Here is a 24,592-nt window from a genome sequence, read left to right as displayed (position 1 = left end):
AAATAATCATATGAAAATCAAAAATATTTATTCTTGATAGTTATTGTTTTCAGATAGTCTTGCTTTATCAAAAGCTGCTGGATAAAGTGAACAACATGTATCAGATAAGGTGGGTCTATTAGTGTGATAGCGGAAAGTCCAGTTTACATTAGAGGACTGGCTATATTTCAGACAGGCTACGGTTAGGGCCATATGGTTATAGGACCATGGCCTAAATTATTCCATCTGCATCAAGATAAGAAAATAAGATTACTCTTCCATTGTTTGGACATCCTGAGCAAATCAGGACCATATCAACATGTTGGTAAAGCATATTTCAGAAAGAATCTGTAGAAGCAGAATAAAACTTTATTGGGTTTTTACATCAAATATTCACTTGATAGCATTACCTTCTGTGTGAAATACTGTATATAGCACATTCAATGTTTTAAGAATTGTCAAACAGTGTTAACAGTGTTCAAAATGTTTATCACATGGTTAGCTGTACTTACTAGTACGATGTCGAATGGCTTTTCTCGGCAAGTTAGTGAACGTGGCTGTTATCCTTCCCCTTCTGTCAATGAGTTCTGTGTATCTGCAATATAGAAAACAAGGCTAATGGTTTAGCACCAACAGTTACATAAGCAGATGGAAACAAAGTGTTTTTAAGATAAGATAAGATAATAAAGATAATCTTTATTGATCCCACAATGGGGAACTACACGTTACGTTATAGCTATATAATAATAAATAATAAATCTTCAATACTCTACATCAGGGGTCTCAAACTCGGATTGGCTTGGATTGACAGAGCTTATTGTAAGAAATGGCCCCCCAGCTACATATACCTGGGCAATTCCTCTGAGTTCTCAGTTTCAGTTGTGCCCACCAGGACTTGAGGCTGGGATGGGGGAAGTGTGCGCACGACCTGAGTCCCCTGTCCAGTCACTGATGGCCTCTCTCTTCTGCCTGATCTTGCCTCCATTGGCACTGGATCAAAGGAAATGTATACACACATTAAAAAGATTTGGATTTGGTTTATTTCATGGATTAAGCTTTTATATGCATCCCCACTAACTTGCACAAACACTGATTATTCTGATTATTTTTTCCTTCAAAGGAGATAGAGATTGTACAGAATTTGTTTTGAAATTCACTTATATGAAATTTAACATATTAGGTGAAGCAAAATTGTAAATTTGAGCAAATAGTTTATGTTGCAGCCCACAAATGCTACCTGTATTTGCTCAGTGTCTACTTGAGCTAAATAGCTGGGCATCAACATTGTCAACTCAAGAGATACAGTTTCTACAGCAACTTTCTATGGTGAAAAGCAGTACAAGTGTGATACTGACATGTTGTTTGGAAAAATTCACTTACAGGTAATGAAGGCTAAGTGTTGAGGTATGCTGTGGATCTGTTCCTGCCCTGTGTTTTTGACGGATGTGAGAGCCAGATAGTAATGCTGTCCTGGCGTCAGTTCACGCAGAAGATATGATCCTAATTTCCCATTGGGCAAGTAGCGACTCCTGGTGTTCAACCCTCGGGTCACGTTGACCACAAAGCCATCTGAGATACTTCTAGGGTGGCGGCTCCAGGTGATGAGCGCAGAGTTAGTGGTCACATGTGACAGGGAGAGGTTCTGTGGGGGAAGAGGCCCTGAGGGGAAGAAGACATGTAGACAGTCAGATTGTCATATAGCACAACAAATATTCTTTTTGATTTGTTTGGTTCTGACTAAAAAACTCTTTTTAACTTTATTTGCATGGATTGACTGATTGACTAGATGCTTCATCACATGATTTTTTGTTTTGTGCACATCACTGCAAGCTAAAAATCAGATGTGTCCATTTGAAAGTATTCCTGTTTATGTTCAATGAATGAATGACTAAATATTTTTATGTGTCATACACACAATAGTGCCCCACCATCATGGGCATACAAGGATCATACAGTGTACAGAGGAAAGAGACAATTAAATGAAAGCAGATACATATCCATATGTGTCAAAACATATTATATCAGATATAAACTTGACAAACTGACCATAAAATACTGCTGATGACAGCCATTACCAAAAACTGAGCTATCTAATTTCTGTTGCTAGGTGTCTCTCTCACATTAAAACAATAACAAATGATGTAGCTTGATGACATTGTGAAGCAGTGTGGGATCGTCACTGTTAAACAACCATGACTGCTGATGAAAATCTATATGAGGCAGGAATAGGAGATTCAGGCAGGAATCATGGTCTCGAAGGAGGTAATGTGTTACAGTTTTATTCATGTTACATTCAGACGTAATCACCGACTTCCTTCTTCACTCTCTAACATATCAGATGTATCCTGTGAAACTGGGAAGTTACAGTAACTTATGGCTGGGAGGAAACACACTGTTACCTTGAAGAAATTATGGATTTCTCTGTGTTTGAACATTGTTGGAAATATTTGGGATCAGGATGTTCAGGATGGAAAATGTCAATTTTGTCTTCCTTCTTCTTGCTCAATATTACTTTATATTACTATTAATATGTTATACACTAAGTCCAAAAGCTTTCTAGCATGTTTACAATTGCTCATAAATGTATCAATGAACACCCAAAGCTTTCTGGTTGTGTGCTCACAATTCATGTTGCACTCTTGCTGACAAGCAGAAACAAAAGAGTGTTGATATGGTAAAGCTATACTCATGCATATGAACAATGCTAACTGCATTTCCACAATAAATGTAATGCAATAAAGTGAATTTTTTACAGCTACATATACATATACATTATGTGGTGAAATGCAGAGATGTGCATGGTATTTTTTTAAATGAGAAATGATCAAGTGGAAATTCTAACACACTAGTTTCTAATCACACATGCAGCAGTCATGTTATTAACATCCTAATAACTTGTATGTAATCCAGTCTTGACTGTTGAATGCAGGTATGTAACTTACTTGTCCAGAATTTCAGTGGCCCAGCTGAGTGGCTGGTGGAGGGAAACTCATCTGGTCTGATTCCACTTTGAGTCAACACATCCACTGTGTACATCTGACCAGGAAGTAATGACCTGAGAAACAGAAAGAGGCACACAAACACACTGCACTACAGCAAACAAAGCATGACAGCAGACCTCATCATGCTCATAACACTGTAAAGAGCATCGAAACAACAATGAAACAGTGCCCTCTAGTGGTTGAAAGGTGCACTCCCCAAAGGAATTCAAAGTGCAGGATTCAACAGCACCACTTAGTGGACGCAGCAAATGCTGCAGGTCTACATAGTAAATTGATATTCTGGGGTTTCAGTGTTCATTTGTAGCAAAGAGCAAAGCCTGACCTGAAGGAATACTCAGTGGTGGTTGTATTGAGCACCGCAGTGCGAACCTCACTCCCATCTGAAGGCAGCAGTGACACGTGCACCCTGCTGAATGCAGCATGACGAGCTGCCTGAACCAGCCAGCTCAGCCACACCTGAGAGGAGGACACATTGACCACTTGCAGCTGCTCCACCCGTCGAGGTCCTAGCACAGAAATACACAGAAACACACAGACTTCCACATGAAAATTCATGCTCACGTGCTTTTGAGCTCATGTGAATACACAAAGAGAAACACTTTTCAGCACTAGTGGACGAAGTATTCAGACCCTTTACTTAAAGCTACTATAAGGAGTTTTTAACTGTTATGAAACAGTCTCAATTTATTACTAATGCCACTATATGACCTAGACAGATTGACTGAGAAGATCAGCGATATCTGTATAGTTAGCTGTATAGTTCTTAGTGCCTGCCAATGGGTCAGATTCTCTGTGAAAACAGATGAAAAGAGCCTGTGTTTACATTTTCTCAGGCAAAGCTACAGTGATTAGTTTATTAGCCAGTTAAAATGAAGCAGGAGAAAGTTTTTATTTAGATAATTTTATTCCTGACATTACATTTTGTGGTTATTATAGTGGAAACACTACTGCTTTTGTCCACTGAGGCCTCCAACATCAACAAAAGTTCCTTGTAGTAGCTTTAAGTTAATGTATTAATACCACACTGTAAATATACTCAACAAGCTACAAGTAAAAGTCCTGAATTGAAAATGTTACTTATGTAAAGGTATCTAAGTATTATCAGTAAAATATACTTCAAGTATTAAAAGTAAAAGTACTCAATGCAGAAAAATGTCCTCTGTGACTGTTATATGATTAGATATGATATGAAAATATTATTACTTGTGATTCAACATAAAAGCAGGATTTTACTGTTGAAGTTAGTTGAGGTGGGGCTCATTTTTTAACTATTTTGTATAGGACTGCAACTAATGATTACTTTCATTATGGGTTAATCTGCTAATTATTTTCTTCATTAATTGATTGATTGATTGTTTAGTTCATTAGAATTCTGAAAATAGTGAGAAATTCACAATTACCAACTAATTGCCTACTTATATAAACCATTGAGTAGTTTAATTTACAACAAAACATCATATTTTATAAACTCTGCCTATGTTTTGGGTGCAAAAATTAATAAAATGTAAAGTAACTAGTAACTAAAGCTGTCAGATAAATGCAATGAAGTAAAAAGTACAATTTTCCTGCTGAAATGTAGTGGCACGAAAAGAAAATACTCAAGTAAAGTACAAGTACCTCAAATTTGTAAGTACAGTACTTGAGTAAATGTACTTAGTTACACTGAATCACTGCTTTTCAGGAGCCTTCTGTTACTGCAACAACATTAAGAGTGTGCTTACTGGTGCGTATTAGTGCAGTGGCAGGCTGACTGATGTCATTGCTGTTGGTATTGCGTTTGGTGGAGAAGGTGGAGATGTTGTACAGCAGGCCGGGCACCAGGCCCCTCATGACGTGGGTGGACTTCTGTCTGTCCAGGCGGTCTGATTTGCGATTGCTCCAGCCCAGAGGACCATAAGTGACGATGAAGCCGCTGATCAGGCTGTCTGAGGGCTCTGGCTCATCCCAGCGCAGCTCCACCTCGTTCTCCTCCACACGCAGCACATGGAGACCAGAGGGAGGCAACAGGTCTGGGAACAGTGGCAACCTTACATGTCTAATCCATACATTAAATAATTACAGATTTGTCTTTGTAGTGCAGAGCATGGGCTGACACATAACAGGCTGTCTGAGCTGGACAATGTTTGGTTTAACTCTTACTGACCTTTCTCACAGTCTTTGCCTGTGTGTCCTGTTTTGCAGACACAGTTGTAGTTGCCTCTCCTGTCACTCCTGCAGAGGCCGCGGTTTCCACAAGGTTGCAGTACACATGGGTTCTCCACTTGGTGGTGACAAAGACAAGCAGTTAGTACAATGATTCATGCCACAACTGAGTGCAAGTTGTGGTGTACTTTAAGTTTTTACTTTAACTCCTTACATTTTACCACAATATCTGTATTTTCTACTTCTTATATTTTCAGGCGTGTTATTTCAGTGTAACACATTTGAAGAGAATTGTTAATTATTAGGCTGTTAAATCGATTATGGTTACGGTTAGAGACTCTACCTCCCCTCACTTATATTTTGAGCGTAATTCCTTTGCTAAAAAAGAGGCAAAATTAAAGATCAAATTGACTGATGTCATTGTTTTAATTTTTTTAAACATAATGTCGTTATTGTGAATTCTTTAGACTACGATAATCGTGTCGTTACAATATGATTTTGTGACAGCTCTAGGCTGAACTAAATATTCGGTAGTCCTGTAGAGATGAGGGGATTTCTAAAAAAAGAAAAAAGGCCAAATTAAACTTGAAGCATGTCCTCATGTTGATCATGTTTCCAATTGTGTTGCAGACATTGAAAACTGATCTGCAAATTGGAGCAAAGTTATTGTTCATTATTCTTGGTATATTGTTTTTTTTTCACTTGTTAGAAGTTAGAATTGTTTAATTGACTTTGAATTATATAAATATGACTTATTATATTAATATGACTATGACTTTAAACAGCCAACAGACATGTTCATCAGAGGCCTATGTCTTACTTGTGTACTTTGAGTACATTTCAGAGCCTGTACCTTTTCACTTTTACTTGAGGAAAGAAGTTGAATCAGTCCTTCTATTCTAGTCTTTTTTACACAAGTATCTATACTTCTACTTAAAAAATGTGTGTACTTTTGCCACCTCTGTTTTAACATCAATAAAAAAGATTTGTGAGACAGTCCAAAGTTACTTACACATCTGGCACTGGTCCCCAAAGAAACCGTCTTTGCATACACACAAATAATTCCGCCTGTAACCCCGACACACACCTCCATTTAGACAGGGGTTGGAATCACAGCCATCCTGCTCTGCACACAGATATTTAAGGTAGAATTTGATTGCTGTCCTGTTAAAATATAAGAGCTTTAAAAGTAATGCAACAGGCTGAATGAACTCCGTACCTATTTCACAGTTCTGGCCTTTGAAGCCTTGCGGACAGTGACACAAGTAGGAGCCAGGCTGGTCCTCACATGTCCCCCCATGCTTGCAGGGTTCTGATAGGCATTCGTTTATGTCTTGAGGGAGAGAAAACAAACATATACACAGAAACTATAGATGTGTGCAGTGAATTTTGACATTTAACATTAGAAGAGTCTGATCAGGTTACCTGTCTGACAGCGCTTTCCACTGAAGCCATTTCTACACTCACACTGGTAGGATCCCACATGGTTCTGACATTTGCCACCATTAAGACAAGGCTGTGATAGGCATTCATTTATCTCTATAATTATGGGAAATACAGAAATCAATATAAATCAACATCAACATGAAACATGATAAACTGTAATAACTGGAATCTTCAGTAACACTTTCTATGACGACCATGTCTATATACTGTGCTTATAGAAATGTATAATTACAAGCACTCATAAGTATTCATAATGCTTTATAACAATAACTTTAACACATTATACAGCATTACATAATGACATAAGGTCAGTACCACAATATCCCATATGCTGGTCATTCCCTGACATTTTTGTAAGGATCATATTGTATCTCAGTTGTAATACATTATAACCAGTTTTTAATGCATTGTAATCACTGTTATAGTACATTATGATGTGATTGTAATGCATTATACAATGATTTTAATATATTACATTTATGTTTTTTGCAAAAACACTGCATTAGTGAAATGTGTAATGTAGCATAGATTTATTTATTTTTTCACTTTACTTAAAACAACGATGGCCATTGAAATTGATTTATGACCACTGTTTAATATATTATATCTGCCTATACCTCAGGGATTTCATTACCAAAAGCATCCAATGACTATTTAGGGTGTGTAATGTCTATTTATATTATAATGCATTTTAAGGGTGATTAGAATGATTAAAAACTATGAGAATCATAATGCACTATGAGCATTGCCAAAAGAAATGTCAGTGAATGACAAGCAGTTATTAAGATTATTAAGATTATTATTAAGATACTTGGCCTTATAAGTCACTATAAAATGCTTTATAGTGTGTTATGATTATTGTTATGAAGCATTATGAATATTTAGTGCTTATAACTATAATTATACACTTTTGTATAAGAAGTATAACAGTATAACTTATTTTAACTGTATTTATAATGAAAGTGTTACTAAATCTTCTTTATTGGAACTTTTCTGGGATCATTAAAGGACAGTCTTTGTGTGTGTATTGATGTATGTTACAGACCCTCACAAATGGGTGGCTGGCTCCAGTCCCCCTGAATACCACAGATGCTCTGGGTGGCTCTGGGCACAGACATGAAGCCTGAGTGGCATATATACACAGCAATAGAGCCCGGTGTTGTTGAGGAGAACTGGACCTCGGCGTGCTTCACTTGTGGAGGCGGCCCACAGCCCAGCTCTGAATGCAAACAAGTTGATAACGTCAGCATGGCTGCATAGTAACACAAGCTCACAAACACTGGGGTTTATCCAGGACAGACTAATGGCAAGAGATGTAATTTCCATTCAGGCTCTCTGTTTTTGTCCTCCTAAAATTACCTTCAGCATGCTGTTAGAGTGTGCACACATGAATCATCGGGTCGTACTTTATATAGCTGATGCAGTCATTCTATATCTGTATGTGTGGGTCCTCCAGTGCAGCAACACTGCTAAGATTATCTTCAGATGGAAAGCCAATATCTCTACAGTTAACCGCACAGGATATCCTCTGCTTGTTAATCTATTTAAGTCAGCATAGTTCAGCCTGGACATTATTGTGTGGTGACACACAGTCTGCTTACCTGTAGAGGTTTGTACTGAGCTCCTGCTTATTTCACAGTGCCTGCCAGTGAAGGCCTCAGTGCATTCACATTTGTACTTTCCTATGTAGTGAAAACATGTCCCCCCATTCAGACAGGGGCTGGAGGCACAGGGGTCTGGTTTCCCTGCAAGAAAACATACACACTGTGAATGTATAGCACTTTCTATGCAAATGCACCAGCTCAAAAATTTAAAAATGTAAAAGTTGCATTGAAAAGACAGTTTTTTACAGGTACCAAAAGAATTTGCTGTTTTTTTGAGTCCTGACTGGAGCATTCTGATAACTATAATTTTCTTGAAGACTTTTTTGGAAGCCCATTAAAAAGAACGCAGCAGTAACATTGGCAACTTGTAATAAAAGCATGTATCGGCATTTCAACATTGTTAAAAAATATCTAATTTTGATGTGGATTACGTAAAGCAGATGGCGGTTATACTAAAAAAGGCCTGATTAAAACAAGTAATATCAGGTTAAGCGTACTCTATATTAACAGTATTTTCACCACTTTCTTTTCTGACAGTTATATATATGTTAAACAAGCCAAATATGTCTCTCCCCAAAATGACCAAAACAGTAATTTTACCTCATAAAACACAAACACAATAAAATTCTGTATCAGCAGCAGCAATAGAGATTTCTGTAAAATGGATATCCTACCTCATTTCAGAACAAACACAAAAAATTTCAAACTATCCCTTTGATTTGTTTGCTGGATACACAGACACTGAGTGCAGTCTCTGTCTCTTTACATTTCATCCCACAAGAATCTGTTTTCTGCAAATTTAGTTTTAGAACCATAATTACCACCTTGTGGTTGTGTACCTCTGCTAACTAGTCATGTTGTAGTTAATGTCCATGTCTGTAGGTATCATATAATATATTAAATAATATATATAGTGAAGAATTTGAAGGACTTTAGTACTGAGCTTATTTTTTGATGAAATGTAAGTTATCACTATATTGACATGTATAATTCCAGTGAAATATTTCCAGTAAGAAACAAAAGATTTTTTGCATAACATTATGATGGGACAGTATATTTGAGCTTTGACTTGTAAATATTATTCTTCATTTCATCCTATTAGATATTGGTGTTTAATGTTATCATATAGATTCTTGAGCTATGACATGTTTTGTGAGGTCATAATGACCTTTGACCACCAAATCCTAATCAGTTCATCCTTGAGTCCAAGTGAATAAATCGAAAAAAATTCAAGGGATATCACATTAGCAAGAATGGGATGTACATACAGAGGTTTTTTTTCCGCTGAACAGATTATTTACTGTGCATTTCAATACACTGCAAGAAAATGTTTGAGTGTTGAGTTTTAAAAATATTACCTGAAGGTGTCACTCACCTACTTCACAGTGTTTTCCAGTGAATCTGTAAGGACACACACATCTGTAGCTTCCTGCCTCTTCCTTACAGGAGCCTCCGTTGCGGCAGGGACCAGAAGCACAGGTATTGAGTCTAACTGGAAAGAGACAGGGAGAAGGGAATCCTTGAAGTAGAGACCATTCTGGCTTTTAATCACACAAAATAATTCCGTTCCAGTACATTACAATTCAAGTCATAATTCAGGAAAATAGCTCGGAACTCAGTCATAAATACAAATCATCATAAGCCTTTCGGCGTTGTAATATTTCAAGCAGCATTACGAGTAATGGCATGTTTCCTGTTGCATTTAAAGTTGGATCTGAGCCTGAGTAACAACGCACAGATTTGAGGCACTTTTTGATAAAGGCAGAAGTTCATGTGAAGGTATTCTTCTTGTGTTTTTAGCAATTATGCTACCTTTCTCACAGTGCTTCCCCCAGTATCCGTATTTGCATTCACAGGTGTAGCCTCCATCCCGCTCGTAGCAGTAGCCCCCATTCAGACACGGAGAGGAATCGCAGACCGATCGGGGCTGTACTGAAAAACACACACAATACTTGACTGTGTTCCATTGCACTGGGAAACAGTAAACCTCTTTCATTTTACTCAGGCTTGGTGGGCTTGATCCAACCTTTAAAAAAGACAGATTATTTGTCATTTTATGATTGGATCAAATACAAAAATCTCCATGGCAGGAGCATAAATCATTTTGAAATGTCTCTCCACATCGTAAATGTAAACTGCAAATGTGACCACTGCTTTTGAAACAGAAGTGACACTTGTCAAGACCAGTGTGTTGCAAAATGTGTTTGTCGCTATAGAAACCAGCTGCTCATGCAATGACACATAGCTGCAAAGTGCCGTGTTGTTTGGGTTGGTGCCTGAGGCTCTTACCATAGGGGTAGAAGTCCTTGTGATCAAGCTCTGCTCCACTAGTCTGACATGTACACAGGTAGGTTCCCCCATACTCCAAACAGGGACCTCCGTCAGGACAAGGTCTGCTGTTACTGCATGGCGTCTGAGTTACTTCTGAGAGGAAGGGATTGAGAAAGTCAGGTTCACAAGTGTTGGAAGAATGGCTGCTGGACATTTATGATCTAACAGAGAACCAAAAAACAAACAAACAAACAAACAAACAAATCAGAGTACTTGACATGCTGACTTCACATGCTGTGATTTTGTGAATGCTAGTCGTCATTTTTTTTGGCACTGCAATTAATTTATTCCTTTTAGTGTGACATACATACGGTTATAGAGACTATACTTTATGATAGTGAGATTCCAGCTAGGTTTGATGTATTATACTTAGGCCAAATACCTCAAAACATGATTTTAAGAAGACATAGATATTTATTTTAAAGAATTTTCTTTGGTTGTGAGAAAACCATGTAAAGTAAATTAATGAAAGCTAAGGAAAGTTTATTCCAGTCTGCTCCCAGTTTCTCATAAACTCTTCTTTCCTGTTTTTGTTTGTTTATTTTTTGGTTTCTTTTGTAAAGTTTGTTTGATTCTGAATGTGGCTACATGTTTCATTTTATTCTGTGCTTGTCTTCTGTTGTAAAACAGAATGATTTATGAAATTCTTTGAATAAAAAAAATAATTGCCAAGTTTTTTTCACATTCATCACAGCTCTTGTGAGACACCTGATAGGATTATCATACCTACCAAACTGACAGTAGAGTCCTGTGTATCCTGAAGGGCATTCACAAGTCCCATTGCTGTCCACACAGACACCCCCATTCTGGCAAAGACATTCCTCTGCAGACACAGGAAGAAACAGAGTGCATGTGTGAGAGAGAGACTCAAAGCTGGAAAGTTTGCTCAAGCTACTCAAAAGCAAGTAGTTATATTATGTTAAGTTTTCAGTATTGGTCTTAGTGTAAGCATAGGCCGAAGGTACAAATGGTAAACATGTGTACCATATGCTGCTCAGCGTCTTTCATCTGCTTTACTGTAAACTATGTATTGATTCGCTGTCATTTCTCTTTTCCACCAAAGTTCACAGGACCAGAGGGTTACCAGTCAGCACGCTGCACATCCGCTCCATACAAATTGTAAGAATGTTTTTATTTTCCTCTCCTCCTAATTGCAGCAGTGGATCAAAGGACGTGGCCGTATCGCAGCTAAGTGGCTTCCCTTTGAAGTCTTGGGAGCTCAGTGGAGGGTATTATTTTTCTGATGATATGGAGCATATTTTGTGCCCAAAAATGTATGGCCCTGAGGGCAATTAATGCATTGTTAATTTGCAAGAGACACTTTCATTGGCCACCTGTGCAGCCCGGGCCCCTTTGATCTGAGGGCCTGATTAGGCACTTCTGAGTCCCACTACTTTCTCTTCCTTGGAGGATCATGCTCCTTTTTCCACTGTGCCTTCCAAGTGAGCCAGGCAGGAAAGTATTTGGGAGATTTAAGAGAGCCTATATAAGCACTGATAGTTATTTCAGCTCAAGGGTGAGAGGTAGCATGCATTTGCAATAGCTCAAATACTATTAAAGAGCTTTTGGTGGGAAAAAAAACTGCTATCAGAGGGTGACACTAACCTCCCATGTGAGCCTGAATCAGCTTTAAATAGCTCCATTACTATTTCCTAAACCAAATACAATGTGATACCAATATTAACATAATATGAAATGACTTAATATGTATTTATAAAGGAAAGGTGTGAAGCATTAGCTGAGGATGACAGCGTTTTACATATTTTGCGTTCAAATTGCTCTTTGGTTATGCAAGCAGCAGCTGTGCTTGAAACTACAGTGGTGGTGCAATGGCCAACTTCCAGAGAAGCAAGTAGCGGTGTGGAAGCATGCATATTTCAACAGCTCTGTCTGAAGAAATGACCTGAATACCAAAGACCAGCTTTGACTCATAAAGAGGCCTTTTCAAGTCTAGACAAAGCACTTCCTCTTGTTGGTAAACTAATAAACTGTGCTATAAAACAATTATTCACAACATCAAGCGACTGGTTCCCGTAGTAAACTGGGCGAGGCCGTGTCAGTTTTGATAATTACAATAATCCATCATCACAGCAGCCTCTTCCAGGGCAGAGCTCCAAATTCCTGTGGGATAGCAGAGCTCCTCTTTAAATACCCGAGTCTGCTCTCTACCTGCCCAGCTGCCTGCAGCCAGCAGTCAGCCAGGGACAAGTGTACCATACCTTCACACTTGTCACCGTAGAAGCCCGGAGCACATGTGCAGTTGGACATTCCCGAGCTGGTGTATTCACAAATCTGGTTCTTCTTGCAGTCTTCCTCCTCACACAAGGCTGTATAATGGAAAAGCATGACAGGCTGAGGTGTGGGAATCAAACTGTATTTGAAAATATTTGGCAAAGCTTGAGCTGTAGCTGTACTTGCTTTTACCTGTTTGGTTTTCTGCCTCAGTTGAATTGACTGGAAGCACCACCAACTCTGAGAGAGGAAGACAGGAACGTGTTCTAAAGGGTTTGGTTCACCGAAATGCCAACAAAATTAACTTCCTCACTCAAAGTAGTGCTTAGCAATGCATTTTTTTTAGAATAAATCCAAAACTGTCTGCATGGCTAGATATCACTAACTAGACATATGTGAGAAAGATGTTGTACAGTATATGAGAAAAATATAGTAATAACAGCCTATCTGGCTAGTATTTGCCAACATTAGTATATCACAGATGCGTTGGAATTGGTGCAAATGTTAGCTGATAGGTAACGACAAGACATGGTTTGCAATGTTTGCTGTGATTTACTAACAGTGTCCATTACATAGATTGATCACCAAAGACCACCAAAACTGATTTATTATTCAGCAATTCTTTGATGGCAAATTTTGGTGATTTTTATTTTTTAAAAATGCCATAGTATTCAGATAGGGTCAGAGCAATGATAGCTGTGATTTGTGATTGGCTGTGTGAGTACAAAAATCTGTGACCAGTCACATTTTGTGACTCAGCAATGTCTTAAATGTAAAATTTGCCACTTTTTATACAGTACATTGAAGCAATAAATTCTTCAGTATGTGCTATATTGACAGAGAAAGTTGAGTTCTACTGCAAAATCGATTGTTATTCCTGATTCCAGTGATGTCACAGTGATGTTGCTGGTGTTAAGGAAGAGCTACAGGCTATTTCAGCTTGGATTTCTAGTCTCCTCCTCTGGGTAGCCAGGGTGTGTGCTACATGAGTGTTTTTTTCACCTAACGCTATGTTTTGGCCAACAAAGAAACATCTCTAGTCTAATGTGGTGGTGATACATGGCAACATGGGCATGGGCATTAGAAGCTTGTGCCCAATGCATTCTGGTACAGTGTATGGCTTCGCATTGTGGAATTTATTGCTTCAACTGAACACATTTACCATCCACACTGACTGGACATCCACATAAAAAGTGGTGAATTTTGTCTTTAACTACAGGACCAAAAAGCAAACCAGCTGAGGATAGACCTACAGTATACTGCAGTGTCTGCTGCCACAGCTTAAAAATGTGTGACCCTCTCTGTAATTATGTTTTTTTTTCTTTGCAGCTGTGAAGGTTTGTGACTTTATTGAATAGTATGAAGGCCATTTTTTTGTTAACTGCAAAGGAACCTAAACAGAAAGACAAAAGTAGGATTTACAGGCTATGTCAAAATATGTCAATTTCCAATTTCAAGATCATGATCAATTTCCATACATGCTTTGCTGGCAGAATTTGATAAATTCCAGTCACCTGTCTCACAGAGCTTTCCAGTGAAGGCAGCAGGACAAATACAGGTGAAGTTGGCCACCTGATCGATGCACTCTCCTCCATTCAGACAGGGTTGAGACTCGCATTCGTTTATGTCTGGAGGATACAAAAAAGAGAAGTGTATCTGCTGTTGATTCAGTTTCATGCTAAGATTTTTCTACGGCTGCTCCTTGGTAGATGAAGATTCTAATCATCAATTGGAGACCTCTCAACTGACTCATGCGAAGCAGCTGGTTTCTTTTCCTTGTCTGTCAGTGTGCAGTGTACTTGAAGGGACATTTTGGTCCCTTGAAGTAGCTGCAGAGCGAATGTTGCTCACTCATTCCACTACATCAAGTCACCCTGTCTGGATACCTACACAGACAGCTGTGGACACCTCAGATGTGTACTAAAGTAGTGAATGAAACCGATGCAGCTGCCATGAGGAAAAGAGACCTTGCCCAGTCAGGTTTTGAGATAACGTTGTCTTCTGCTTAGAAGTGGAAAATTTACAGCTCACAGCATACGACATAGAGTTTAGATACTGAGATACAGATACTGCTGAAGCTCGTTCAAAAACCTGGTAGTTTAATAAATTGTTGCTTGATAGTCTACATGAAGACAAGTAATCATACATTTGTATTGAACAGCAAAATCTGATTCAACTGACAAAACTGTGAGTTGGGTACAGCCCTAGATTTTTCGGTGTTCGCATGGAAGAGCAAGAGTTTGCTGTCTAAGACATTGATCTGGATTAAGAGCACTGAACTTCCCTTCTGAAAGCATAGAGTTTCATTGACCAGGTGTCTGGTATTAAGAGTAATCCCGTATCATGTAGATACATGAACTGTGCAGGGCCCGATAATTTAATTCCCCAGTGGCCTCAAGTTTCATCAACAATCAATCACAAGAGAAGCAGGATTATTAAAGGTCTTCTTGGAAAGCAAACTGACTTCAGTGAACTTCCTCACTGTGGTTCATTGCTACATTGTGTGACCCTAGAAAAAAAAGTTGTTTGCAATTGAATTCAACCATAACCTCAACTTGGATTCATTTGTCTAGGTAGACTGGGAAACTCTTTGGACAAAACCATCTGTCAGAATGACTGAGTTTAGTGTGGACAGCAGCAGAGAAAATTTCCCCTGCAGGGAGATGCCTACTTTCCTCAGGAGTGTGAAAAACCCAGCTCACCTGTCTCACACAGGACACCAGTGTAACCCGGTTCACACACACAGGTGAAACTGCCAGCTCCTTGTATACACGATGCGTTGTTGAGGCACGGCCTGTCTTTGCACTCGTCAATGTCTGTAACACACACAAACACACACACAGAGGGACAGTGAGACACGCTCATGGAATATTTACTCAGCTGATTAATATATCCGCCACACTGCTCCCCTCACTCTACAAGTATGTGCTGCTGGCTGTGAAAGGTATTAGAAGAGGTTTGATACATCTCGGCAGGCTGGACTGTGGGAATAGGCACAGAAGCTCCAGAGAGGCTGGACCGAGATATTCTGAAATTCTCTTTTTGTGTGGAAACTGCTTAATGAGGCACAGAAATACTTTAATTAATCAGAGGTTTTCCTGGTCTTTGGCCTATTTTAGCATGCAGATGGTAAGAGAAGTCTGGATTTTTTTTTTATGTACAGTAAAAATGTCTTTAGATCCACTGCGGTAACCCTTTCTATGACCATGTTTATAATGCAATATAACATATACACATGCAATGTGTTATACTGTTCTTACATGAATTGTAGAATGGAAATTCCTTACTTTACTTAAGCATCTAATGACCACTTACAATCACGTTATAATGCATTATAATAGTGATTATACTGTATTATAAAATGTGTTATACTGTGTAACAACTACAAGAATTACAAAACACTATGAACTTTGCATAAAATGTCAGTGAATGACCAGCAGCTATGGATTATTGTGACACTCAAGCTTATAAATTATAATAAAATACTATATGATGAGCTATAAATCATTATAAATATGCTTGAACGTGCTGATTAGAATTATACATTGCAATAAGCACAATACAATGCATTACATGTATATCTATAATGCATCATAATGCATTAAGTGTGTCACAGAAAGTGTTATCTCAACTTGTTTTGGGGTCATTTCTTGCTATTGTGTAGAATGATATGTATGTGGCCTTTCTTGTACATGCTGTCACTTTAAATTGACATTTTTAGCACATTTACACATTTCTCTTCTACAGAAAATATTCTGTAAAAGAAATATGTAGTAGAAATAAAAAATAAGAAATAAAAAGTGTTATTGTAACCACAGTGTATCCTAGCTTTGCGGCAAAGCATCCTTTGTACCTGTTTCACACTGAACCCCAGTGTATCCAGGAGGACAATGACAGATGAAACTATTAATCTGGTCTTCACAGGTCCCTCCATTCTGGCAAGGATTTGAGGCACACTCATCAACATCTACAGAGACCGGGAGAAGTACAAAGGAAGTAATGTTACTCTTTTAATTAGAAGAAAACATCTGGCCAAGGTCAGTTAGTGAGGTGATGTCTGAGGACAATGCAACAGACTGGCATGAAACTGATACAGGTATTAAGGAAATATCCCAGTGTTCCTTTGGCAGGTTAGGTGAAACCTGGTATTTTTGTTTACAAGTTGTAATTTTTTTTTTCCTGGCTTATCTCAGATAGACAGGTATTCATTCACAATGTGCAGTGTGCGTCAAGCACAACACAGCAGGAAGCCTTGTCAACCATAACTCACCGATCTGGCACCGTCGGCCGGTGAAGCCAGCCAAGCAGGAGCAAGTAAAGGAGGGGTTGCCAGTAATACAGTCATCGATGCACTGGCCTCCGTTCAGACATGGTCGAAGGTGAGGGCACACTGATGCTGTAGTGAGAGAGGTTAATGTAACAGGAATCCTAGAAGAAGAACAGGGGTAGATGAACTATCCTCTTAGAAGCAGGTCTTACCGGAGTTATTGCAGCCACCAACTTCCACATTTGCATTATCAATACGGAAGACCCATCTGCCCGGGTAGCCCACGTTGGTGGTTCCCTCAACGTTTACCACATCAGCTGTGCGAGAGCCGGGGATGTTGAAGTAGCGCTTGCCATCACCGGCATTGAAACCTGCCTGGGAAGAGAGTAACAAGGAGGCAGACATCACAAAAGGTGGCTGAATTAGAGTTTAGACACCTGACACATTTACTTTGAGCCTTTACATGAAGTAGATCATACTGTACACTCCAAATTGTGATAAATAGCCATGTGATCTTACCTGTGCTGCAATCCCTCCCAGCCCTGCCAGGTTTCCTCCACTGCTGGCATGCATGCCTGTGGTCCAAGTGATGTTATTGTACTGGAATATCGTGAAGGAAAGCTCTCCGTCTGTAATAAGCACCACTTGGAAAGTATTTACCTGCACAGAGAAGAAGAGGCTCGGTTAAACCATTTCCTGATTTCCAGGAAATCTGGTAATAATGCATGCATCTGACAGACTCCTTGTATTAATGATAGAGATTCCTAAATCTCAGTCAGGCTGAGACATAATAGACTCCTCTGGGCCTGTTGTTGAAGCAGATAGCGAGAAATTCACAATTACCATTAGAATGAAACTCTAGCTGTGCTTTCTGACCACATATTATATTCCAAAACATCAAGGCTGTTTCCTGAGACTTTGGGATTATTTAGGTCAGTGTTTCCCAGTAGTTCGTCCCTATTAGATGAGCTCAAGTACCTCTTTATCAACATGACCTGTCATGTTTCAAATGTGCTGATTTCACTTGAGGAGCATGATAAGTAACACTACAAAAAGTTGATAGTGTTATTAAATGTTCTCATACAAGTTTGCATTCTTACTTCAATTACTTGGAGAGGCAGAAGCCTGGACATTTAACCAGTGATCCATTAGACAATTTAAACTCATTACTTTTTGCTAATTATTTAAATGCACATTAAATTCCTGTCACAACAGGTCTCTCATATCAAAACAATAACAAGAGATGTAGTTTGATGATATCACAAAGTAGCATGGGATCATGGGAGTTATCTTCTTTATAAAACAGTTACCATTGCTGATGAAAATCTATATGACAAAGACGAGGTAATGTATTTAAGTTTTTTATGTTACGTTTAGTCACGTTCACAGACTCTCTGATGTATTTCGTGTTTTTTCAGATGCCACTGACAGGTGACCAAAAGAAATATGCATTACCTTTAATAAAATTATGGATGTCTCTTACTTTGAACATTGTCTGAAACATTTGGGATAATGTAAGTACAGAAATCATCAAAATATAAAACATAGGTCTAGTTGTTTTTAGATATTTTAATGCACAAATGCTACATATTATACCTTTAAAATTTCTGTCCATTACTTTTAACCAGTTATCATCGATATTTACTATTTTCATATTTTCTGTTAGTTTGCCAACTAGTTTTCATGTACTCTCAGTAACGGCATATGGTGTTACAACTGACTCGGGTGTGTACAGTGCAGCAACCTGTTGTAGCTGGTTGAGGTTATTGTGACAATAACTTTACAGAAGATTGGTATCCCACCAATTTCAATGATTCAACTTGGATGGTTTTTCTACTCTTCAACACATATATATGGATATATTTTAAAATCTATTTTTACAACTTAATTGAGCTAGTTCACAATCTTTCCATATACACCCTGGCAACTGCTGATTGGGAATCAGTATTTCCGAGCAGGGGGCCCTAAAGATACCTAAAACTTACATAGAGAATCATAAGTGTTTAAAGGTATAGTTGGAAGTTTGGAGAAGCAACATGAGTACTGGTGTAGGAAGCTCAGCAATGTACTGCTGTGGACAGGGTCAGCAGCAGCTGCATTATTGTGTGACTTCAGTGTTTTAAAGGGATCAGATTCAGATTCACAAAGTCACACAAAAACACAAGCAAACTAACAGATCAAGGTGGCTGTAGAAAAGCAACATTACTGTGTTTGCCAAAGGAGTCTGGTTGCTTTGGAACGAGGGCTATTTGGCTTACACAACTGTGATTTCCTGTCAGAAAAGGCTGTCTGACTGCAAGGTAAAGCTGTGAAAATATTCCAAACATAGCATATGCTTATAAGGATATTGATTTTTTTAGATGGCTAAAATATGTGGATCCTGTCCACAGCAGTACATTGCTTAATGTCCTTCACAGGCAGTCTTGCAGCTCTTCTAAACTTGGGGCGTGCTAACCGCCATCTACTGAAGGTAATACACTCATTATCGATAAGCACCTCATACAACTCCACTTGAAAAAATCTGAACTATCCCTCCCTAGTGGGAGGGGCTGTACAGTTAAGTGAGAGTTTGTACCGGTGTTTGGGAGTTGCCTCCAAAGAATGTAACTTGAAACCATGTGGAGATGAGGACCCATGTTGCGTTGAAATTGGGGAACTCTGAAAAATATGTGCTGACATCAGCTGAGGCCTTCCTCAGGATGGAGGATTCCTGGCTCTCTCTGTAGAAGACTTTCCCTGCTCGACGGTTGTCCACATCAGCCCAGAATGGTGCTACAACTCTTCTGTCCCCGGCGATTGGAAAAGCCACCGGTGTGAACTGAGACACTTCCCTCAGGAAAGATACCAGGCCATTGTTGTTAACCTGAGGAGGACAGAGCATCTGAATAAGATTGAAAATGTTACAATGATATATTTTGACCCACATATCAGATGAACTGTGACTTGTTTGCTGGATGAGGCGGGGTTAGAGAAGAAGTGCTAAGGAGAGGTGGCAAAGGTGGACAAACAGGGATAGTCTGACCTCACAGCAGCATGGGGCAGTGGACGCTCCCATAACGGATGTTTGCATTTCTCATGTAGGAAACAGACGCTACCTTTATTCTGAGAAAATGACAGCAGCTGAGAAAACTGGGTTTCTGCTACTCATGCACCTGCAAAGTCATCACACCAGGAAGAAATGTTCACAGCCTTTAAGTCCACAGATGTCTGCCAACAGCAAAGGAGCTAAATAAATGAACCCATCCTCCCCTCGTCCATATACAGTATCTTCTCTGTGAGAAATGCACAGTCAGCACTGAAGCTATGTAGCTGAAGCATAGCATAGCTTAAGCTATGCTGTAGCGTAGTGAAATAATAACCCTGGAACAGATCCACTTTAAAAGGTCAATGAATGGTGTGTTGCTGAGGCAATTAGGTGATTAATTGTTTACTCAACTGTCAGAAAATAAACCAAGGATCATTTGGACCCTCAAAGGTGATGATTCTCTGGTTTTCTATGTTTATATCATGACAAACTGAATATCTCTGGATTTTGGACTGCTGGTCAGACAAATCTTTGATTTAGAAGACAGTTGCAATGGGTATTTTTCACCATTTCTAACAGTTTATTTTATTGATGGAGAAATTAATTTATCACAGTGAATAACTCAAAGATTTATAATTAACTGTAATTAGTTAAAGATGCAATAATGGATTTTGTCCAACTGGGGGCAGCAGAACAAGCTGTATACAGAACACTGACATATTACAACCTTACAACATTATATATATTTACACATCCAGCAGAGAGCAAAGAGAAACACTACTATTCATTGTTTCTCTTCACTTGGCAGTGTAAGTTCAATATTCACCCTCCTTTTAACTCTGTTTTGGTCTCCAACATCAGGGTGAAATATCTGACTCTGGCTGCTAAATAAACCACTATATTCACCAGCTAGTTGCTAACTTTTCTGTTTCTTTTTCATTAAACTTTTCAGTAACTTTTCTTGTTCTTGTCTAGCAAAGACAGGAGGTGGGCAGACTTCCGATTGTCTGGGGATTTCTAAATCCAAGGCAGTTGCTAGAAAGGCGGCAAGTACAGCCACTAACAAAAATATGCCCCCTCCATTTTTTCAAAGATGTTACCCCAGCCAGAAACACCGCTCCATTATGAAGGGCAGATGTAAAGAGTTACAATTGGTTCAGCAATACTGTTTTTTTTAACTCTCATTTGTTTCGATTCAGTTTTAACGATGAAAGCTGGGAGATTGCTTACAGTCTCTAATAAGCGAAGCATTGAGAAACTGACTTGTGAATCTTGTGCTGGGCATGTAATGTCAAGTTGGTTTATCGGAGCTTTTTGACTAAAACCGCTATGTACTGCAGCTGAAAACAGTGCTGATGAAAGTGATGAGACTGAACCAAAACAGCGATGTTTCACACTGTAAAATCAAAACAAACAATTAACTTTAAGACACTAAAATACTCTGTAAAGTTAAGTTATAATTCTCTGTTTGTCACTACAACCGGCGTCTTTAACATAACATCAAGTAATTTGATCCATTGTTTATACAAAATATGGATTAGTGCAGCTTTAAGCTGAAATTTGAAAAAAAGGTTTTCAGAATTGCGACTGAGTAACAGTAAGGATTGCAAGCTGAAGGTCACAGAACCAAGACAGTAAATATGACAAATGTTCATGTGTTTCTGGAGGGTTTCCACCCATGGTGCCAGATAAAAGAGGTACAGTGAACTGAGAAAAAAGTACAGATTATTGATTTCAGGTGTACAGGAAATAAATGAGGGATGTTTCTGGGCAGGGTGGAGGTTATTCAGAGGAGAAATTTGTGCAGAAAAGAAGTGCAATGTCAGTAGAAGAGGAGTAATTAAGAAATTTCTCAAACAGATTCTAAAATATCACTAAGTAATGTGGTAAATGCTAAGAAGCATTTAGCGCAGTGGAGTGGAGTCCTTATATCATAAAGATTAGGTGGTGTGCGACCAGTTGCTGCACTACATTTTTAACATCCTGAGAAACAAGCTGGTAAACCTGAGTGGAGAGGAAAGTTATACAGGCTGAATCCCGATGAAAGGCCTTCATTCATTCATACATCATTTCTGCATATTATCAACAAGGGGAGATTCTTCCCACCATGGCACCTATCCTGTTTCCTCTAATCGCTGGCATAAACTCTGCCTCTCTCCATTCAAGAAGGCGAGTGGCATGTGACAGTGACAAAGCAACGTCAGATGGCTGGGCTTTGCTCCCTGCATGTATGAAAACCATAATTTGAAGGACTTTGCTGTAAAAACAGCAGAGGAAGTTTTGTTTGGCACGGCACAGGGCCTAAGTTAATTGCCCAACCACAGTCTTCCCCTCCGCATCAGCGTGATGTGGTGAGAACGTGGCTGATGTGGGGAAAGAGAGGAGCGACTGCAGGGGCAGGGCCCAGGGGTCAGCCAGAGCGCCATTTGATACCAGGAGAAAAACAAGAGAGAGGGCACAGGACTGGATGAAGGGAGGGATGTACATGAATTACAAATCTCCCACACCCACATACCCACTAATGAGAGACCTGTGGTGGCAGCAGTCTGGAAGTCACCCATCTTACGGCAAAATTAGTGTAGGAAATCATGCTGAACACTAAGTAGAGTTTATACTCCAACACTGGAATATGTTTAATCGCCTAATCCAATCTCTTGTAGCATCTGGAACTGTTTATACAAGTGAATTTCTTACTTGTTAAGATTTTTTAGGGGACCACTTTGACATGGAAGTGACCTTAGAGGAATTTAAACTGAACTTGGGAACTTTTTCTTTGCTCCATATGACATACTTTTCTTCTTCTCATGGATTTCAATAAGGCTATAACTAGTACAGAGATCCAGTGAAGGGTGGTTATGCATCACACTTATGTGAGAGAGTGAATGGGTTCAGAGCTGCCTTGTGTTATGCTGTAACATGACCAAGGTCAGAATCACAGGGGAGAGAGGTGCGATCAGTCAACCTTGTAAGAAGCATCTCTCTCCCCATATTTCTTTCTCTCACTCTCAGTGGTGCCACTCCACTCTACAACTCCCTTGTTATTTTTTGGGAATTCTTCGCCGGATATATCCAGGATTTTGCTTGGGTGGTTTTCTTTAGAGCCAAGCAATTTATGGACTAAAATAAACTTTCATCTGGCTTAAGTCAAGCCAAAGCAAACCCCTGAGTGAAAAAGGTGCCCGTGGATCAAGTCAGGAAAACATTCGTTTTCCTTGTCAAAAATAGAGGTTTCACAGTTACAAGCTTGTACAATTATTTGACAAGGCTGAAGGAAGTGACTACAGTCTGACAGTCTGTGCACTTGGCCTGACTCCTAAACCCCCGGCTCACCTTTATCTCCAAAGAGTTTAGACTGAGGCAATAAATCCTGTCTGGAATAGTGCAGAATGGCTCTAATACAACTTTCATGGTACGAGTGATGTGGAGGTTTGGTGTAAAAGGTGTGAGTGTGTTGTTCAAATGGTCTGTAAAATGTGGGAAAATGTATTCAGCAAACATTTTAATTTGCATATCACATAATTAAGAATTACAGAGGTATTTCAAAATACTTCCATTATTTAATTAAATGACCAGTGGATAGGATTTAGTGGCATCTAGCAGTGAAGCTTGTAGATCGCACACCTCACATCATCCTCATCACACCTCACATACTTAGTAATATTACATTCCATTTCTGTCATATTGTGCCAACAAATGCATGTAAATCTTAAACACTGGACATTTAATTCAAATTCCTTATGTTATCATTTAAGTTTTTGTACACTTTCCTGATATTGGATTTGATAAAATTCTTGATGATAACGATTACCATTTCAAATTTAATTAACATGATAACCGTGTTTGACTACTGCACTTTGAAAAGTTCACTATGAATACTGTCCAGCATCAGCCAAAATTAGCACTAGTGTCCCAGGCACAGGTGCAATATGCAACAATGAAAAATGACGTGATACCATCTGAAATTAAGGTTTTAAATATAAAAGTCGCTAGTTGTGCTTGGACATTTATTACAAAAATTACAAATTTAATTACACAAAACAATCATAAAATCCATGTCAGCTGTCTCACCCAAACAGAGCAACAAAACCTCTGTTTAATCTGCCTCTTTGAGGCTGAATCCACTCAACAATGGTGAACTGAAGCCATTATATCACTCCAGTCCTTTTGACAAACAGTAATTTTATCTCCACAACACGGTAGTTGCTGGTCTACCACTGACTCAATCCGCAGCAAGTAACGTTACTTCAGATCGAAACAAGTATGTTAAAACACCAAAGTCGCACCATTAACAAACTCGCCAATCATAACAGCGGTAGTCCGGCAACTCCTGTGTACTGCCAGGTAAAATGACTGTTTTTGTCAATGGAGTCTGGTGACTTTGAAGAGAGCATAGATAAATGAAAGCCTGAAACTGGAAATGTTGTAATAAAGAAAGTTAAGGATGAAATTCATGGTAACGGCAATCAAGTGATAATGAAAAGCCAAAGTATGTGGACATGTTTGCACAAAGAAACATAAAAAGAAACAAACGTATGTATAATAGTAAAGTAAAACAAAAACATGT

The 24,592-nt window shown here is 38.9% G+C and overlaps 1 protein-coding gene across 1 annotated transcript in view; it reads right to left on the bottom strand.

The window, feature by feature from the left end:
* Positions 1–24,592, bottom strand: part of sned1 (sushi, nidogen and EGF-like domains 1) — a 34,511-nt gene that overhangs the window by 6,000 nt on the left and 3,919 nt on the right. The window contains exons 2-26 of the mRNA XM_084722549.1: positions 19,579–19,866; positions 17,523–17,663; positions 17,216–17,378; positions 17,007–17,132; positions 16,590–16,703; positions 15,439–15,552; positions 14,251–14,364; positions 12,929–12,976; positions 12,724–12,831; positions 11,235–11,327; positions 10,463–10,597; positions 9,986–10,105; positions 9,549–9,665; positions 8,171–8,314; positions 7,615–7,788; positions 6,549–6,662; positions 6,343–6,456; positions 6,136–6,249; positions 5,125–5,241; positions 4,703–4,990; positions 3,304–3,487; positions 2,922–3,034; positions 1,360–1,638; positions 828–969; positions 492–574 (exon numbers count right to left, since the gene is read on the bottom strand). Coding sequence (XP_084578675.1) covers positions 492–574; positions 828–969; positions 1,360–1,638; positions 2,922–3,034; positions 3,304–3,487; positions 4,703–4,990; positions 5,125–5,241; positions 6,136–6,249; positions 6,343–6,456; positions 6,549–6,662; positions 7,615–7,788; positions 8,171–8,314; positions 9,549–9,665; positions 9,986–10,105; positions 10,463–10,597; positions 11,235–11,327; positions 12,724–12,831; positions 12,929–12,976; positions 14,251–14,364; positions 15,439–15,552; positions 16,590–16,703; positions 17,007–17,132; positions 17,216–17,378; positions 17,523–17,663; positions 19,579–19,866 — 3,547 coding nt within the window. The remainder of the gene's footprint in view (positions 1–491; positions 575–827; positions 970–1,359; positions 1,639–2,921; positions 3,035–3,303; positions 3,488–4,702; positions 4,991–5,124; positions 5,242–6,135; positions 6,250–6,342; positions 6,457–6,548; positions 6,663–7,614; positions 7,789–8,170; positions 8,315–9,548; positions 9,666–9,985; positions 10,106–10,462; positions 10,598–11,234; positions 11,328–12,723; positions 12,832–12,928; positions 12,977–14,250; positions 14,365–15,438; positions 15,553–16,589; positions 16,704–17,006; positions 17,133–17,215; positions 17,379–17,522; positions 17,664–19,578; positions 19,867–24,592) is intronic.

Source organism: Lutjanus erythropterus, chromosome 7, assembly GCF_056507025.1.
Source record: "Lutjanus erythropterus isolate fLutEry1 chromosome 7, fLutEry1.hap2, whole genome shotgun sequence".
Taxonomy (NCBI): domain Eukaryota; kingdom Metazoa; phylum Chordata; class Actinopteri; order Lutjaniformes; family Lutjanidae; genus Lutjanus; species Lutjanus erythropterus.
This window is presented reverse-complemented; position numbering and strand designations above follow the sequence as displayed.